This window comes from Varanus komodoensis, unplaced genomic scaffold (assembly GCF_004798865.1).
Source record: "Varanus komodoensis strain SLA01 unplaced genomic scaffold, ASM479886v1 scaffold118, whole genome shotgun sequence".
In the NCBI taxonomy this organism is placed as follows: Eukaryota; Metazoa; Chordata; class Lepidosauria; order Squamata; family Varanidae; genus Varanus; species Varanus komodoensis.
The window spans coordinates 145,983-163,958 of record NW_025335339.1 but is presented as its reverse complement, the minus strand read 5'-3'; the positions used below and the strand labels follow the sequence as shown (position 1 = coordinate 163,958).

Here is a 17,976-nt window from a genome sequence, read left to right as displayed (position 1 = left end):
CTCTCGACCTCCACCGGCCCGGCGCCCTATAAAGATTTCGCCAGCCGCGCCGCACCGCACCGGCCCCATGGAGCAGCACGAAGCGGGAGCGAGCGCCCGGTAAGGACGGCCGCCGGGCCGCCCCCCCCCCCGCGCGCCGCGGAGCGCCCGCGTGCCCCGCCGGAGCGCCCATATGCCGCCGCCACCCCGGCTCGCTCGGCCCGGGTGTGGCGCCCGGCTGGCGCTCCTCCGGGGCTTCCCGGGAGAGCTCTGCGAGGGCGGCGCCTCTGCTCCCCGCGCTCTCGGGCCTCGGATCCGGCCGCGGCCGCCCTTCCTGCGCGGCTAGGCCCCGCGCGTCGGGAGGAAGCGCCCGGCCCGTGGCGCGGCGCCCGGCCCATCGGAAGCGCGGGGCCTGCCGCGCCCACGCGCCGCGGGGAAGTCGCTCCGCCGCGTGGCCGGGCGCGGGACGGCCCGGCCGGCCCGTGGCGCGACGCGACGCCTGGAGGAGGCCGGCCGCCGCCGCCGCCGAGCCCTTGGCAAGGCAAGGCGCTTCTCCTTCCGGAGGCTCCTCCGGCGCCGCCGGTCCCGCCCCGCGGGGGTCGGGGGGCCCCTCGGCGCGGAAGCGGCTGCGCCCGGACCAGCTACATCCCGGGCTCCGCTTGCCTTACAGGTGCGGCTGTGAATGAGGAGCGGCGGCTGCGCGGAGAAAGCGATGAACGTGGAAAGTTTCGCCGCAGCCGCGCTGGACTTCCCCGGCTGGAGGGAGCCGCGGCCCTCGGCCAAGTCAGCCGGTGGGCCCGAGGTTCCCGATGAGAGCTTGGCTTGTGAGAGCGGCTACCTGAGCCTGAAGGGCACAGACCCGGAGGAGGGTGATGCTTCCGGCATGGCGGACCCCGTGTCCTGCAGCACCGGGGGGTGCGACTACACTGAGATGCGGATGAAGGTGGACTTCTTCCGCAAGCTGGGCTACTCAACCCAAGAGGTCTTGGTCGTTCTGCAGAAGCATGGCCCACACGCTGACACCAACACAGTCCTTGGGGAGTTGGTCACGCACGGCATGGTTGCAGGGGACAGAAACCCCGCTGCTGCACCCCTGGAAGCCCCTGAGATGCCACTGGTTCCGCGGGGAGGGTCGGCCAGCAACAGCCCGGCACATGCCGCACCTTCCGAGGGGAGAGAGGGAGAGAACTTGCGGCCAGTTGTGATAGATGGGAGCAACGTGGCCATGAGGTAAGGCTCTGTCTGGCGCTCCCCACTGCAGGGGGGCCAGGGTGCTTGGGCACCTCTGCCCAGCTTGTGGGTTCCCGTGGGCAGCTGGACCACGCTGAGTATGGGGTGCTGGACAAGCTGGGTCGTTCTTATATTCCCAGGGCTTCACATGTTTCAACAGCGGGGACAGCTTGAATGGCCAGTGTTCTAATCCGGATGTGAAAACTCTTAGGAATAGCCCAGTTCCCTTTGCCTTGAACTGTCTGCACTTCTTACAAGAGCCTGCAAAGCTGCCTTGCAGTGTGTCCACCCAGGGCAAGGATTAACAGGAGCTTGTCAAAGTTGCAGGCAGAATTCTTTGTTAACCCTACTGGGAGGTGCCAGCAATGGACCCTGGACCTTCTGGGCACGGGCGGGTTCTTCCTGCTGCTGAGTTACAGTCCTTCCCTCGGCCGCGATCTCACGACCGGCGCAGTGGGTGTTCGTGGAGCACCAGTTGACAGCTTTCCAGAAAGTAATTTTGGTTTCTTGCTGTCTAGCTCCCAACTCTACCCTGGGAAAGTAGGCTGCTGCCTGCTCTTGCTCAGTTGCGCAACTTTCTGTAGGCGGGATGGAGCATGCCTCACAGGCTTCTCTGAGAGTGGCTGTTTGGTTGCTGGGAACGAGCTGTTCGAGCTGCTGCTGTGCCACCCTCTGCTAGGGACCAGGAGGCATCCGAGTGGTTGAGGGAGATGGCCAGGACCCCCTTGCTGGATTCCACAGGGATGGAGAGAATGGTGCTGCCAGTCTGCCCCGCTGTGCTCAGCTCTCTGCAAGCTAGAAGGGGAAACACAGGCAAACAGGCAAGCTCGCTCCTGGGCTGGCAGACAAGTGCTAAGAGGCAGGAGCTCCAAAGAAGTCAGCTGATGTGTGCCTTACGATTCCAGGGAGGGAAGGGCAGTCCTCTGCGCCAGCTGCACACGCTTCTGCCGGGGGCTCAGCCCTGCTCTGCACTCTTGTGCACATTCCACACTTTGGGGCAATTGCCACAGGGGTGGGGCACAGGCTTCTGGCCCCCGGCAGCTGGAGAGGCAGTCCAAGAGCTTCCTGCTGGATGGCAAGGGAGCAGTGGGAGCCCCAGATGATCTCCAGACCAGTTGGGGGGAGCACTGCCACTCGGCCGAAGCCACCCTTCCGCTTGGTGGCTCTTGGGGAAGGTGCGTGGCTGCTGATCTGGCACCCACCCCGGGAGACAGGCCAGCTTGAGGGACCGCTGCTGGGGGACTGCTTTCTCCCGCTGGGCTTGCCCAGTCTGGTGCTGATGTGGTGAGTGGCAGGGACCCTCCTCCCTGCAAAGCCTCTGTGGCCCCAGGCATCCTGCCTGCCGCTGCCAAGGAGGCCCCCTCCCCCAGAGGGTTTCCCCAAAGGTGCCCTTTCCCCTTTGGCAGCATAGCCGGCAAGGCTGGGGTGGACCGGCAGTAGCCAGCGCCTTTTCTCCACACGCGTGTTCCTGACCATACCTGTGCTTTCAAGACGGAGCAAGCAGACTTAGAAAGTATAGTTCAGAGGTCTCTATCTGCCCATCCATTTATCAGGCTCATGGAACAAGCATTTGGGAAGGTGGGGCGGTGGGTGACAATAAGTTCCTGCACAAGCCTGAGCGAAGCCACGTGGTTTCTGTGCAGTCTGGCTCTCTTTGGCCTTGCAGCTATTTTTTTAAAGCAGGAGGGGAATTTTGCTAGGCAGCTTCCTGCATGATTGGAGTGACAGTGTTCCTGATTGATTCACCCTCCCTTGGATTATGCAGCAGCTATATGCAAATCATGGTGGGGGGAGAGAAAAATTGGCCCAACTTCCTTCTAAGGGGAATTCTCACCGTTGCCACATCAGATGAGCCTCAGATGAGTTGGCTCAGCGAGCTGCAGGAGGGTGGAACACGGCATGCAAATTTGCTCCAGCCTGCGTGACGTAGCAGAAACGCTGGTAGAGTTAACTCTGCTGGGAGAAAGTTTTGGTTTCAGTGTGGGGATTTGCTTCATGAAATGATTTTTACCCTTCCAGCTGTGTTGTGAGTTAATTGTGGCTCAGCAGTAGCTGACTTTCATGAAGATTTCATTTTAAAGTGTTTGGGCAGGTGCAGAGCTCACAGAAGCGTAGCTGTGTCTTCATATTTGGAAAAAAGAATAAAGTCTACTTTTACTGGAAGCACTCTCAAACAATATGATAGTTATAGAATAGTTTTCCTTCAAGATAACCTAGCTTCTCTTTAGAAACTGGACAAGCACCGTCCAGTTAAGGGCCATGTATGCTTAAAATGAAATCTTGCCTCTCAAGCTGCCCCTGTACAAGGGAGACCTGCACAGTTTTCTTTTCTGAGAGTGCACCTTGCCCTCAGCACAGCAACTCTTCTCTGTGTTGTAGGCCTGTCCGGACACTTTCAGGCAGGTGATCTGATCTTCCACCACCCTGGGAGGCAGGCTGGGATTCTTCCCGGCCCGGTGGGGTGTGTGGCTGGAGGGGGGCAGTGTGTGAGCCTGCATGCCATGCAGGACCCCTGGCTTTCCAGTCACTGCCAGGTCTTGCCGGCTGTGGTGGGCGATGGCCGCCTTCCAGAAGGGGAGGCCACCCTGCGTGGGTGGCGAGTGCAGAGCTGCGCTGGAGGGTGCTCTGGTGTGGGGCATTGCACTGCCTGAAGTCTCCCCCACACAGCATGTGAGAGGAGCCAGGCTGTGCGAGGGACAGGGCTCTCCACAGGCTGTGCGCGGCCCAGGCAAGCGTGGCCTCGCGGCAGGGGAGGAATCGCAGTAGGGCACATGGTCGTGGCAAACGCACGCCACTTCCCAGAGAGGTGGGAGAAGGCTGCTGTGCCGGCCCTGGCCAGGGGAGGGATCGGGCGGTGAAACTCCAGCAGTCCTTCCGTGGGCACATGTGGGAAAAGACCCCCGAGAAGCGTATGTGTCGTGCCTGGCATCACCCACCAGGGCTCTCTGTGTGAGGCTCATCTTGGGCCGAGGCGGCTGGCCAGGCTTGTCCCCACACCAGCCTGGCCATGCTGAGGGCAGGATGCGCTCGGGGCACTCACAGGGCAGGCTGTTCCTCCGCTGCAGCTCTGTGTGCCCCGGCTGGGCTGGGCTGGGCTGGGCTGGGCTGAGCTGGTCAAGTTACGTAAAGGTATCCTCTCACTTTTAAGGTGCAGCCAGAAATTCCCACTGACTCATCCTGCCTGAGACAGGTGATGCAGTCACAGAGGAGGTGTTGCCAGACACGAGCACCAAGCCTGCTTCCTGGGCCTCAAGGGCCATGGCTGTGCTTCGAAAGGGTGCTGGTCGGGTTGCAGCTGGGGAGAAAAGAGCCAGCCCTCTCCGCCCCTATCCATGTGCCACAGCCCTCAACCCCAGATAGAGTCCTTCCAGCATCAGTCTTGCACCTGAGCTGAGGAAACGCTTCCCGCTGATGGGCTGGGGATGCCATTCTGTCGGGAGAAAGGGGACAGATCCCTGGGGGCAGAAGAGGGGGGAGCTGTGCTTCCAGCTTTCCTTCCCTAGCCATGCTCATGCGGGATCGATCCTGCTCCCTCCTGCACATTGCCCAGGCTCCCCAGTGCTGCTGTCTCCACACCCCGCGTGGTGGTAGAGAGAAGTGGCGCAGCACTCTGGCGGCTGCTCACCAAGCCCCCCCCCGGGGTCCGCACATGGAAAGAATCACGAGTGCTCAGCCCCCAGTGCAGGCTTGCACAAGCCAGGGAGCCACTGTGGCGTAACAGTGGCTTATTTAAATCAGCTGTGGCTAGGTGTTGGGTGCCTTTAAGCCTAGTCACATCCTGCTGTGTCTGCCAGACCTGGGGGGCATGTCTTGCTTGGGGGGACAGCAGCCCTCCAAAGACCCATGGGCATTTCTCCCTGTGAGGCAACCCCCGAAGGCTCAGCGCACACAACGGAAGGTGCATCTTTCCAGTCGCCCACCGCACCTCTGTGAGTCAGACCACCTGGCCAGCTACTTGTGCCATCCCAGCCCACCCTGTGATCCCAAACCTGCCTGTTGTTCCTCCTCCCAGCCTCACTTGCCACTTCTGCTGGCTCAGCTCCTTCCTCTGGGCTCAGGTTCTCTGCCTCCTCAGCTCCCTCTCCGTGATCTCTCTTGTGGTTTGTATGTGTGGGATGCAAAAAATGTATTCAGGGCTGTTTAGATGAGGAAAAGACTAGCTAGATTTGCCTTCTGGGAAATTAAATTAAATTCTCACGATTCATTTTTAAATGTGCATGTATTTGCAGTTTAGCTGCTAATTTATGAGGATTGGTATTTTTATTCGTGGGTCTGTGCCCCTTTTTTTAAGCACATGGGCATTTGTTTTCCTTTTTTTAATTTATGTCTGGTCGCCTTTGGTGAAGCCATTTCAGTCTGGCAATTGGTGGGTCTTCGTGTCCAGATCTCTCCTGAGATAAACTGGGAGGATGGCCATAAGAATGCAAATTAAGCCAGAGCATGGCTTTCCTCCTGGCCATGTCCTGATCGCAGGTGCGCTATTCACCCTGGCCTGGATCACTTCATGGCAGTAGCAAAGGCCCCGAAGAGCAAAGATGCCACCGATGAAATGGCAAGAAAAGTTTGGTTCTGCCAGTGCTGGAAGGTTACCCAAATGCGTGTCTTCCCTGGCTACCTACCAGCGAGCTCTTGTGACAGCTCAAGATATACTGCTTGAGGTGTGGAAGTTCTGTGAGGGCAAGAGGAGATTTCTGGAGGCAGAGAAGGCTTAGAGGCACCCTCCTCGTCGCTCCTTCCAGAATGTGCGCCTTCCAGGCACTCAGACCTGCTTTCCTCCGTTTAAGTGGCATGCGAAGGCTGGGCTCAGTAGTAACACGCCTGGCTGTGAGCAGGATTGCTCTGCACTAGGAGAGGCGGATTCCTCACCCCCAGTGGGCATGGACACAGAGCCCCAGCTGCCAAGGGGGTGTGTCGAAGGGGAGAGCATGCCCTCTGTGGCCCCTCCCTTGCTTCACTGCACCTGTCTGCCCGTCACACATTGACTCTGGGCTGCTTCCCAGGTAGCTAATCTTGAGTAGCCAGAGGACTGGGGGGGTGGGCTTACCAGAGAGCATCCAGGCGCAGGTGTTGGGCCCCAGTTCCTGGCATGGGTGGACAGCAGGAGTGCCGGCATTCACTGCTCCAGACTTTCAGACCCTTCCACGGATGTCTGCTGGTTCTTCTCCTCCTTCAAAATTAAGCTCGGTCTGTTTGTTTGTTTGTTTGTATACAATATTTCTAGAGTGCCCTATAAGAACGATCTTTGAGTAGCACACAAGATAGAAAGCAAAGCTCTTGGGCAGCAGGTTCCTGAGCATTCTGAGGGCAGCAGGACCCCCGTGTGGGTGGGGGGTGGCTTGCGTCCTAACACACAAACACGCCCCAAGGATGAGACATCTCTGGTCTTAGGCACTGGAAACACTCACGGGCTGTTCTGTTTCAGGGTGCCAAACCGCTTATGAAATCTGGCTGCCAGCATCTGTGGGAGTCCCTTGTTCCTTCCAACTCCCAAAACTCTGGCTGGGCTGGCCAAGGAAGGGCTCTGGTTTGCATGGAAAGCCCAGGTGGGCTCGAAAGGAGATTGGCCAGAGACCCTTCCCCACGGAGCCAGTCTGAAAAGGCTGTGCCAGGCCAGCAAGCGCAAAAAACGGATTCTCCCACAAGGAAGGTCTTTAGCTGGTTGCCCACACAATTGCAACAGGCCTGTGCCCCACATTAAGGCCAGGGACTCTGGCTCCAAACACGTAGACGTGGCTAGGCCTGGGTCTGGTTTAATTGCAATGTAACACCTGGAATCATGGATTAGTAGAGTTGGAAGGGGCCATGAAGGCCATCTGTTCCAACGCCCTGCTGTTGCAGGACACCACGCCACACCATCCCACTCAGAGGGCTGCCCAGTTTCTCCTTGAATGTCTCCAGTGTGGGAGATCCAACGACCTCTCCAGGCAGCTGGTCCCACTGTCTTATTGCTTGGGCAGTGAGGAAGTTTTCCTGATGTCCAGCCTGAATCTGGGTTGCTGCAAATTGAATTATTATTCCGTGTCCTGAACTCTGGCATCAGGAAGAAGTTACCTTTACCTTCCTGTTTGGGACAACCTTTGAGGTACTTATAGAGGGATATCATGTCCCCCCTTAATCTTCTCTGCTCAAGGCTGAACATGCCCAGTTCTCTCAGTCCCTCCTCACAGGTGTTTCCAAGCCCTGGATCATTTTTGTTGCCCTCCGCTGGACCCTTTCTAATTTACCAGCATCTTCTTTAAATCTTGGTGCCCAGAACTGGACACAGTATTCCAAGTGAGGTCTGACTAGTGAGGGGTATAGGGGAACTACTACTTCTCATAATTTGGAAGTAATACTTCTGTTAATGCATTCCAAAAGAGCATTTGCCGTTTTTGTAGCTGCATTGCATTGTTGGCTCATATTTAGCCTGTTGTCCACAATTACTCCCAGATCTTTTTTTTTTCCAGTTCCATTGAGCCATGTATTCCACATCTTGTATCGATGCCTTTGGTTTCTTTTTTCTAGGTGCAGGACTTCGCACTTGAACCTCATTCACTTGCTTTCAGCCCAGTGTTCAAGTTTAGCAAGATTGCCCTGGATCTTCCTTCTGTCTTCTAGGGTGTTTGCTGTTACATTCAATCTTGTATCATCTGCAAATGTGATTATGTGAGCTTTGAGGATTCAAGTATCGCATGGTCACTTTCCCCCAGAGTTCCCATGCTAGTTATTTTGTCCACTAGGCCATCCCTGTTGTTGTTGTTGTTAGTCGAGAAGTCGAGTCCGACCCATCGCAACCTCATGGACAACATTCCTCCAGGCCTTCCTGTCCTCCGCCATCCCCCTGAGTCCACTCAAGCTCACGCCAATTGCTTCAGTGACTCCATCCAGCCGCCTCATCCTCTGCCGTCCCCTCCTTCTTTTGCCATCTATTCTTCCCAGCATTAGGCTCTTCTCCAGGGAGTCCTTCCTTCTCATTAGGTGGCCAAAGTATTTGAGTTTCATCTCCAGGATCTGGACTTCTAAAGGGCAGTCAGGGTTGATCTCCTCTAGGACTGACCGGTTTGATCGCCCTGCTGTCCAAGGGACTCGCAGGAGTCTCCACCAGCACCACAATTCAAAGGCCTCAGTTCTTCAGCGCTCAGCCTTCCTTATGGTCCAGCTTTCACAGCCATGCATTGCAACTGGGAAAACCATAGCCTTGACCATACGCACTTTTGTTGGCAGGGTGATGTCTCTGCTTTTTAGTATGCTGTCTAGATTTGCCATAGCTTTTCTCCCCAGGAGCAAGCATCTTTTAATTTCTTGGCTGTAGTCCTCATCTGCGGTGATCTTGGAGCCCAGGAAAATAAAATCTGTCACTACCTCCATTTCTTCCCCATCTATTTGCCAGGAAGTGAGAGGACTGGATGCCATGGTCTTAGTTTTCTTAATGTTGTGTTTCAAGCCAACTTTTGCACTCTCCTCCTTCACCTGCATCAAGAGGCTCTTTAGTTCCTCTTCACTTTCTGCCATGAGAGTGGTATCATCTGCATATCTGAGGTTGATATTTCTCCCAGCAATCTTAATTCCAACTGGTGATTCATCTAGGCCCGCCTTTCTCATGATGTGCTCTGCATATAAGTTAAATAGGCAGGGCGACAGTTATACAGCCTTGCCGAACTCCTTCTCAATTTTGAACCAATCAGTGGTTCTGTGCCCAGTTCTCACTGTTGCTTCTTGACCCGCATATAGGTTTCTCAAGAGAGAAATAAGATGGTCAGGTACTCCCATCTCTTTAAGAACTTGCCATAATTTGTTGTGATCCACACAATCAAAGGATTTAGCATAGTCAATGAAGCAGAAGGAGATGTTTTTCTGGAAACCCATAGCTTTCTCCATGATACAGCATATGTTGGCAATTTGATCTCTAGTTTCTCTCCCTCTTTACTGCTGGAGCCTAGCTTGTAGGATTCTGAGCATAACTTTGCTAGCATGAGAAATGAGAGCAATGGTGTGGTAGTTTGAACATTCTTTGGGATTGCCCTTCTCTGGGATCGAAATGTAAACTGACCTTTTCAATCCTGTGGCCACTGTTGAGTTTTCCAAGTTTGCTGGCATATTGAGTGTAGCACCTTTACTGCATCGTCTTTTAGGATTTTGAATAGCTCAGCTGGAATACTGTCACCTCCACTAGCCTTGTTGTTGCTCAGACTTCCTAAGGCCCATTTGACTTCCCATTCCAGGATGTCTGACTCGAGGTCAGTGACCACCCCATCGTGGTGATCAGGGGCATTAAGCTCTTTCTTGTATAGTTCCTCTGTGTAATCTTGCCACCTCTTCTTAATCTCTTCTGCCTCTGTTAGGTCCCTGCCATTTTGGTCCTTTATCATGCCCATCTTTGCATGAAAGGTTCCCTTCATATCTCCAATTTTCTTGCAGAGATCTCTGGTCTTCCCTATTCTATTGTTTTCTTCTATGTCTTTGCACTGTTCATTTAAGAAGGCATTCTTATCTCTTCTAGCTATTCTCTGGAATTCTGCATTCAATTGGGTGTATCTTTCCTTTTCTCCCTTGCCTTTCCCTTCCCTATTTGTTAAGCTTCCTCAGACAACCATTTTGCTTTCTTGCATTTCTTTTTCTTTGGGATGGTTTTAGTTGCTACTATCCCTGTTAGTTAGCATTAAATCGAGGGCAGCTGATCCTCTCGTACCTTCCTCTACTTTCTGCTGGAGAAAGTTGCCAGCAACGCATGTCAGGAATCTCTTGGAGGGGCCGTGCTTGGCAGAATCTGTCTCCCAGCACGTATCAGGGGAATTGAAGTCCCCCATGAGGACTCCATCGTTCTTCTTGGAAATGCCGGCAAGTTCCTTTTCGAAGGTTGCATCCTTGTCCTCTTTTTGACCAGGTGGATGGTAATATAGGCCAATCACTATGCTTTTCTTATTCTTTGCTGCTTTAAATTTAGCCAGAAGCTCTTAATAGGGCTACTAAGTTCCTCGTCTTGCATTCCTGGGCAGGTCTATGTGTCTCTTACATGCAGTGCGACTCCACCTCCCCTTTCGTCCTTCCTGTTTTTCTTGAGCAGGTTGTATCCGTCAGTTGTAGAGTTCCAGTCGTGTGAGTCAGCCCACCAAGTTTCCGTTATTCCTATGAGACCATAATTGCCCTCATGTACTATGAGCTCAGGTTGGAGTTGTTTGCTTCCCATATTCTGAGCATTGGCGTAGAGACATCGGAGTTCGTTCTCATTGTGCCCTGCTTTTCTCGCTACGTTTTTTGGGAGACTGGTGCTGGGCCCCGCTTGAGGTCTTTTCAACAGAGAAAATGTACAAGCTCCTCCTCATTGGATTCCCTTGAAGGAGTCTGCCATCCTTTCCTCTCTTCTGCATAGCCCCACATATTCTTTCCCCCTCGTCTCTTTATTTTGTCCTGTTCAGGCAGCATTTCCCTTGTTGCGCCCCACATAACTCCTGTAAGCCAAGGGATATCTCCTCCCTCAGGGCCACCCCTGCCTCCAGACTGGGACTAAGAAGGGCACCACTCACATTCCACATATCTTGCGCCCATTCTCCTGCTTCGTGGCATGCACCCCTCTTGCAGCACCTGCCCCACGGGGCCTGCAGCGGGTTGAGTCTGGATCCCAAGTCAGGAGCTGGGGCTGACCCTCGCTGCACAGGTTTCTCTGCCTGACATGCCAGGAAGTGCCCCTGTGCAGCGAAGCCTTTTAACGGGAGGCACTGCTGTGGCTGCTTCCGGGTTATCCACCATCAAAAACAGGCACAAAGGCTGGGCAGCGGCTCTGTGCTTGGCTGGCTGGAAATGGGGAAGGGGCCGGGCAGCATGGCGGGTGAGGAGAGCTGTGAGAGGCAGGCCCCCAGCTACCCGGGCAGTCGGTTTGGGAGGGGCGTTGGCAGCATGGGCAAAACTGGGTTCTCGGGCTGAAGCGGGGCTGGGGAGTAGGAGCGAGAGTGCAGACCACTTCTTGGCTGGGGGGGGGGCACGAGTGGCTCCAGCAGCTGCAGAACAGAGGTGCTGAGCGGGAGGGCTACTGAGCAAAGCCCTCTTCTCAGGTGGGCCAAGAGGGCATCGCTCCACCCATGGACAATGCGCATCGTAGAACCTAGAACCACAGCAGGGCTTGGTTGCCCTTGAATGTGCATGACAAACCTGGGCAGGTGTTGGCAGGTAGAAGAGGGGGGAGTGGAAAACCTTCCGTCAGGAGCTGGCAAAGGTGAGGCAGGCCCAGAGCATCAGCTGACTGCTGGAATGGGGCTGCTGACATGGCAAGAGTGCAAAGGATCATGGGACAGGAACTTTTCCCCAAATGCCCTTGGCATGCATGTGGGAGGAGAGCAGGTGCAGCAAGCTGGAAATAAGCCGCGACAAGTTTCAAAGACGCCAGTCATCTGTCCCCGCCACCGTGGGAAGCACCCCGCCATGGCTTGCTTGCACGGTGGCTTAGCGCGACCCCTGAAACTGCCCTGTGAGCCCACGTGGGCCGCCGGGGCCCCTTCTGGCACGCCCCGGCCTTTCACCACGGTGGCTTGGCAAAAAGCCTTTTCCCCCAGCTGGGTCTTCAGCTCTTGCTAAGGACAGTGGCAGGGGCTCTGCTTCTGGCCTTCTGCCTGGAAACTGCATCACTAGTGCTGGGGTGTGGCCGTGAGCACTTCACTGGGGCCTGGGTTGTAAGCAGCTCTGGGACCCTTTCTGATGCAGGATGACAGATGACCCTGCAAAACGTATGAATATGTACTTTGTAAGGAATCCGATGTTCAGCCACCCACCACCTATTGATCTGGGGCTTCTCTCTCCTCTTCCCATGTGCGCAAGCGCTTGTCACTGCAACCTGCAGGCCACCGCCAAGGCGCCACGGCGCATATCCTCTCTCAGCAGCAGGACAATTGATTGTGGGTGTTTGTTCATTACTCCCAAATGATGTACTTGATCCGTGCATTTACGTCTGCAAATAATTACTCACCTAAATCAATACTATTACTTTATTACTCGTTGGGCAGCTTGACCTCAATTCTCCTGTGTGAAATTTCTTTCCAAGTGACTGTTTGCCTTTCTGCTTTCAGTGGCAGCTAAAGTGTCTGTGTGTGTGGGGGGGTGAGGTACAGCGGGGGTTTGGGTTGCATTCTGGCACTTGGCGTGGCTTTCGCAGAGTTTCCAAAGTGCGAGCTGGAGTCCCCAAGGCACAAGCAGGACCTGCCCTCTCGTTCAAGGTGCTGCCCGTATCTCCCGGCTTCTGCAGGCCACCGGCTGTCCCTGCCCTCCCACTGCTCCTGGCTCCCCCTAGTGGCCACCACACCTCCCCAGGGCCCCGTGCTTTTGGGGCCCCACGGAGTGAGCCGTGGCTGGGAGGCAGCGGCAGGGAGGGAGGCACGGCACCGGCTGCTTGTCCGCCATGCGGGCTCAGAGGACCTGCCGGGGCCGGGACGTGGGCGGCCTCAGCTCCTGCACCACTGGCAGAACCTTTCCCACAATCACTTCTCCTGGCCCTGAAGGTGGGGTGGGGTGGGGGGGGGGGCGTGCAGATGGCTTTTGAGCCAAAAGGACGGCTCCAGCTGAAGGAATGGGAGCATCTGGCAGCCCTGGAGAGCCCAGGACTTGCTGGAAGAACGCTGTGCAAGGCCAGGTCAGGCCCCATCAGCGATGCCACCCAAGCACATGGGGGAACCTGCATGTGGCCAGGCCCCAGAAATCTCCTGCCCTGGAGGCAAGCTCCTCATCTGCAGCCGCCAGATGAGTGCCCGTCCAGCTGCCCCCGCAGTGGCCCAGCAGTGGGGCCGGCAGAGGCTTCCTCCTCCCAGCACGACTGCAGACCCTCTTGGCGAACTGCAGCCATCCTCCCCCCAAGATCACCCTTTCATGGACCCTGTTTTGCCAGCCATGGTCAGTCCATGGCAGAATCTTGGGCGCTGTCCATGGGTGCCCAGCCTTCATTTAATAAGGTGCCCCCATAATTTGCAGAAATAATTGCTCACATTATTTAAACAATATAATTTGGGCCTCCTTGTGCAGATCCGAAAGTCTGGAAATGCACAGGGATGGCCTTGGCGAGCCTGGTTTAGGACACGCCCAGCAGGCCAGCGTGAAGTATTGCCAGCCTAAATCGGAGCATGGCAATGGCGAGGGACTGAGCCACCTCCCGCCAGCCGCTCCCCCCCCCCCCCCCCCCCGCCCCCCCCCCCCCCCCCGCCTCCAGTCATCCCGGCATCCCGGGTGAGCATGGAAATACTGAGGTGTGCCAAGCAGCAATTGCAGCCGGAATTTCAACCCAGGAAGCTGCTGCCATCGCCACCTGGGTAGCAGGGTATCAAAGGGGACGGCCACGTGCACGAGGCCAATTACCAATTTGCTGTGATCGAACTTTATTCTTGAGCAGAAAGCGGCATTCTGTGCCTCTCACTCTTGCGGTGCCCGACAGGGCAAAGCACCAGGTCCTTCACTCGAGTGGGTACTCTGCCGGGCAAAGGCAACCCCTTCCTACGCTGCGTGTCCATATAGACACATACGTGCATTTCCCTGCCAAAAAGAAACTTTGTGACCCCTCCTAGATCCCATTTTAAATATGGAGCTGGAAAAGGTGTACGGCACCTCAAGCACCTGAGGTTCTCTCATCTCAGGAACGCGCAGAAGGAGAAGGCTTTCTGTGTGGGGGAGTCGCTTCTTTGCCCAGCGGCCCAGTGGGAACTCCGTTCCTAGAGGAAAGAATGGGAGAAAGGGGCTGGACACTACTGTGAACGCTGAGAAATCCCAGCTTTTCCAGAGCGCACGGCTGGGGGAGGGGGGTGGGGCTGCGAGTTGGCACCGTGCCCACAGGGCGATACTTGGCAAGCACAGACGGGGCAGCAAAGCCAGAGATCCTGGGTCTCCGGGGGGCTATTTCCTTGGTGCTTCCACCCGAGGAGGCCTGAGGGGCAGGCCGGGGGGCCTGCTGGTGGCCGCCCCACAGAGCATTAGAGGGGGCCCGCAGGGCGGTTGGAGCCGATGCAGCTGTGTGGTCGGGCAGCTCCCTCCGCAGCCGGCTAGAGGAGGCCAGGCAGCCGCTCCCAGACAGTGCAAAGCCGCTGAGAGGGCAGGACCAGGCCAGCGGGTGGGAGCTGCGGGAAAGGAAGCCCGGCTAAACCTCTGGAGAAGCCTGCTGCCCGCGGCAGCCGCCTGGCCCTGGGGAATGGGCTGCCCGGGGAGGTGGTGAGTTCCCGTCCGCAGGGCACCCCGCGGGGATATCCGTTTTAAAAAATTGAACTGTGCAGAACAAAACCAAAACCAAGTGCAGCATTCAGGAAGAAAAATTTAAAAGATGATGTGACAATTTTTGAATAAGATTTCAGAAGATCCAGGACTCTAGCTACATTTATATAGTATGTATCCTTATGTGTTAGTATATAATAAAACATACTGCCATTATTGAAAATAATTATGCATAGGCTTCAAGCAAGTCACCCCAGATTTCCATATATTTATAAAACTGCAGATTATGTCAAACAGCCGCCCATTCAAAAGTTGAAAGTTTCATTAAACCTTTTGTGCATCATGTCATTCCAGGGGGTCATTTATCCTTCCAGTGCTGCAAGATTCATCTTGTGGCTGTTGAAAGGGTGCAGAAAATCCATTTGTGTGGACCTTGCATTGCATTCAGAGAGATGAGTAAAGTAATTCAAAAGAACACGTGCACCTTGAATATGAGACAATTTCCGACACAGGGTTTTCCAAATGATAACCTCTTCCCAAAAGGAAGCTGCCATTGGGCACTGCCTGAACTCATGAAGAAGAGAAGCATTAGCAGCATTGGTCAGTTTAATTAACTCCTTCTGGAGGAGACATTGCGGTGTCTGGTGTACCCGAACCTTCCATTTCTGCTGAATTCAGTGCTGCTTAAGATCTATGGCCCCCGTCAAATAGTTAAGAATGAAGCACCGCATTGACTGGGCAAAACGGAGTGTTCCTGTTCCTTGTTTTATGCTTGGTTCATATCATGTACATCATATTTATTTACTGAATATAAATATTTATTGGCATGAATTGCAGAAAATGGCAGAAAAATATACTCAGCAATGACAAGATGGTCCATCCAAGTCCACCAAACAAATGTTTCCTTGTTAAGTTTAAATTTGGATTTCTCTATAAAGTTAATTTTGCATGTAAAAATACACCAAAACGTTGCTATTGAAATATGCAGAGCAGCTCTGCAGCTACTGTGACTGGTGTGAGGGCACATTATGCATTTTGGTATGAAAAGAGCACAGTGCCATCCACTTGAGAAGAGGATCCAGAAATGAAGATTCCAAAACTGATGAGCAAGAGGAACTAATCTAAGTGGAAAGACCACGTATGTGGAATTTCTAGGGCAAGCCAAGAAACAGACTCAGTGGCCTAAAGAAAGTTTGGATAGGCCTGATTGGAAGTTGCGTCCTTCTCAGGGATATTTGTGATGAAGTGGAACCCCATAAGAATTTAAGTAACAACACATTAACTTGCTAGACATAAAAAAGGAATACCACACGAGGTATTAAATGTATTTAGCATATCCCACAGGCTTAACTGTATAGGTGTCCATCTGGCAATGTATTGGGAGGCCGTAGCACTCGTCCCAATTCCTCCCACAGATGCAGGCAATAAAAGTTTGGAGTCCTTTTTTCTAAACAACTACAAGATGCACTGGCGACAGAGACGACAGGAGCTGCCGTTGATGGGTCTAAGCAACACAGTTGCCCCTCCTTGCTGACCTCTCTGAGGTTTACCACGTGGATGTTAACCTCCCCGTCCCTCCCTCCCTCCGGGGGCTAGATAAACTCCTCTCCTTCCTCCTTTTGCTTTGCCTCCCTTCTCATTGCTCCAAGCGTCAAAGTCTCCTCCTCAGCTGGGCATCCTCCATGGCAGCAGACTGTTCAGCTGCTTTCCCAGGAACTTGTACAGAGTCGGGGGGGGGGGTGTTTGTGCCATGGGCACCAAGTAGAAATCTTCCTGCTCTAAAGCCTGACCCTCGTTGGGGGCTTCCGGCCCTCTTTTGCGTGCTAACGCCTCCTCTGAGTCATTTGGCACAACACAATGTCCCTTGGCAGCTTATTAATCAGCTCATTCAGGTTTAACTTTAGCATTGAAGTTATACTTTATCCCAAGTTATCTCTTGGGGTGAGTATTCCCAGATAAGCACTAAACTCAGGACTGCCAGCTAGTGAACCCTCTCTGGGGTATATTATCTCCAATAGACAGTAGTTCCAAATTTATCAGTTAATAGAATAACCTGATAAATGTTCAAAATCATTATTTGCCTATATCAAAGCTGGAAAAGATAAATGGAGTCCCTAAACAAAGAGCAGAAGATCATCAGCATAGGGAATATGTATTATAACCCAGTATGTTCAAATTCTGGAGGAAAACCAAAATGTCTCAAGGTGGAAAACTAAGTGTCCACTACATTTTATCAAAGGCTTTCTCTGCATCCAAGGAGAGAATAACAGCTACGTCTGTTCTCTTCTATCCGTACTTAATACAATCAGATCCACAACCAACCTAGAATTATTCACCCCCTGCTGATTTCGAATGACTCCCCTCTTGGTCCAGTTAAACTGTTGCTGTAATAACTTGCTGTAGCCTTTCAGCCAAAATTGCAGGTAGTATTTTATTATCAATGAAATGGGTCAATAATTAGCACAGAGGTTGTGGTCTCTATCTGGTTTAGGAATGACTATAATATCAGCACCATTGAGTGCTACTGAAAGAGAACCTGATTCAAACATAGTTATGCAAATGATAAAGACTAAGAACCAGAACGCTGGAAAAAGTTTTATCACACGTTATAAACAGGTGGAAATCTTTAAAGTGAAGCTTGTGGGGTATGGTTAATACACTTAAGCTGAATATCATGCCATGCCTTTATTATGCTTTAGATGGAATTCTTTTACATTCCATATAAAACATGCCTAGCGATTATGTTTGCAAATTTTATTCTTCATTTCTTTTTTTGTGGGGTGGAGGGGTGGAGTGAATTTGCCATGAATATCCTTGAAAAGTATACAACTTTCTATTAAGGAAGATTGGCTTCCAGCTATTTGATTGGGCCTTTTTGCTGAGTTTTAGTCAATTTCCCACCAAGATTGGATTTTCCACCTGGCTCAGAACTGGAACAACCTTGTGATCTTTTGTTCTGTTGAATGGCCTTAGGTTTTTGGTATGTGAAAACAGAGAGGGTTCCTCTCACAGGTGTGGTTGCTAGAAACGAGTGTGCATATCATTTTGATTGCATTTGGATGCATTTTGCATGCTAAACTAACCTTACGAAAAAATCTACACTGGTAATAAAAATGGTAAGAAAACATGTTTAGGGCAATTTTGGATGGGCAAGTTGAGATGTTGATGGCATTTTGGTCCTTTTCTGACCTATGTGTGAAATATGATTTGGAATGTACCTGCTACTTCAGTCTGTCTATGATGTTTGGACATCAAGTTGCCTATTAAAGAACAACAAAATTTGTTTTGCTTTCATGGGGACACTTCAATGTCTCAGTAATGAGGGTTTGTCTGAGTCTGCTAATTGTAGGAAGTATGCTAATGCTTCTTTTAACATTTTTGGCAATGTTCAATAGTCACTTCTTTTGGGAAGGAAGTTATAATTTAACTAAACTTTGTATTGAAGTTTTCCTTAGCATGCTCATAAATTGTCTACCATTTAGCACCATCAATGCAAAAGGATTTACTGCATTCTTTTGTCAGCTAAAAGATAGATGCTGCAAAACTGAAAAGTTAAAATTCACTTCTTATAACGCAATGGATTGAAACCCTAATATGACTATCAATATTTGA

The 17,976-nt window shown here is 52.9% G+C and overlaps 1 protein-coding gene across 1 annotated transcript in view; it reads right to left on the bottom strand.

Annotated features, from left to right (window-relative positions):
• ZC3H12A (zinc finger CCCH-type containing 12A) overlaps positions 1-7,988 on the bottom strand; it is a 14,375-nt gene extending 6,387 nt beyond the window's left edge. The window contains exon 1 of the mRNA XM_044421353.1: positions 7,984-7,988. Within this exon, the coding sequence (XP_044277288.1) occupies positions 7,984-7,988 (5 nt within the window). The remainder of the gene's footprint in view (positions 1-7,983) is intronic.
• Positions 7,989-17,976: the final 9,988 nt, after the last annotated feature.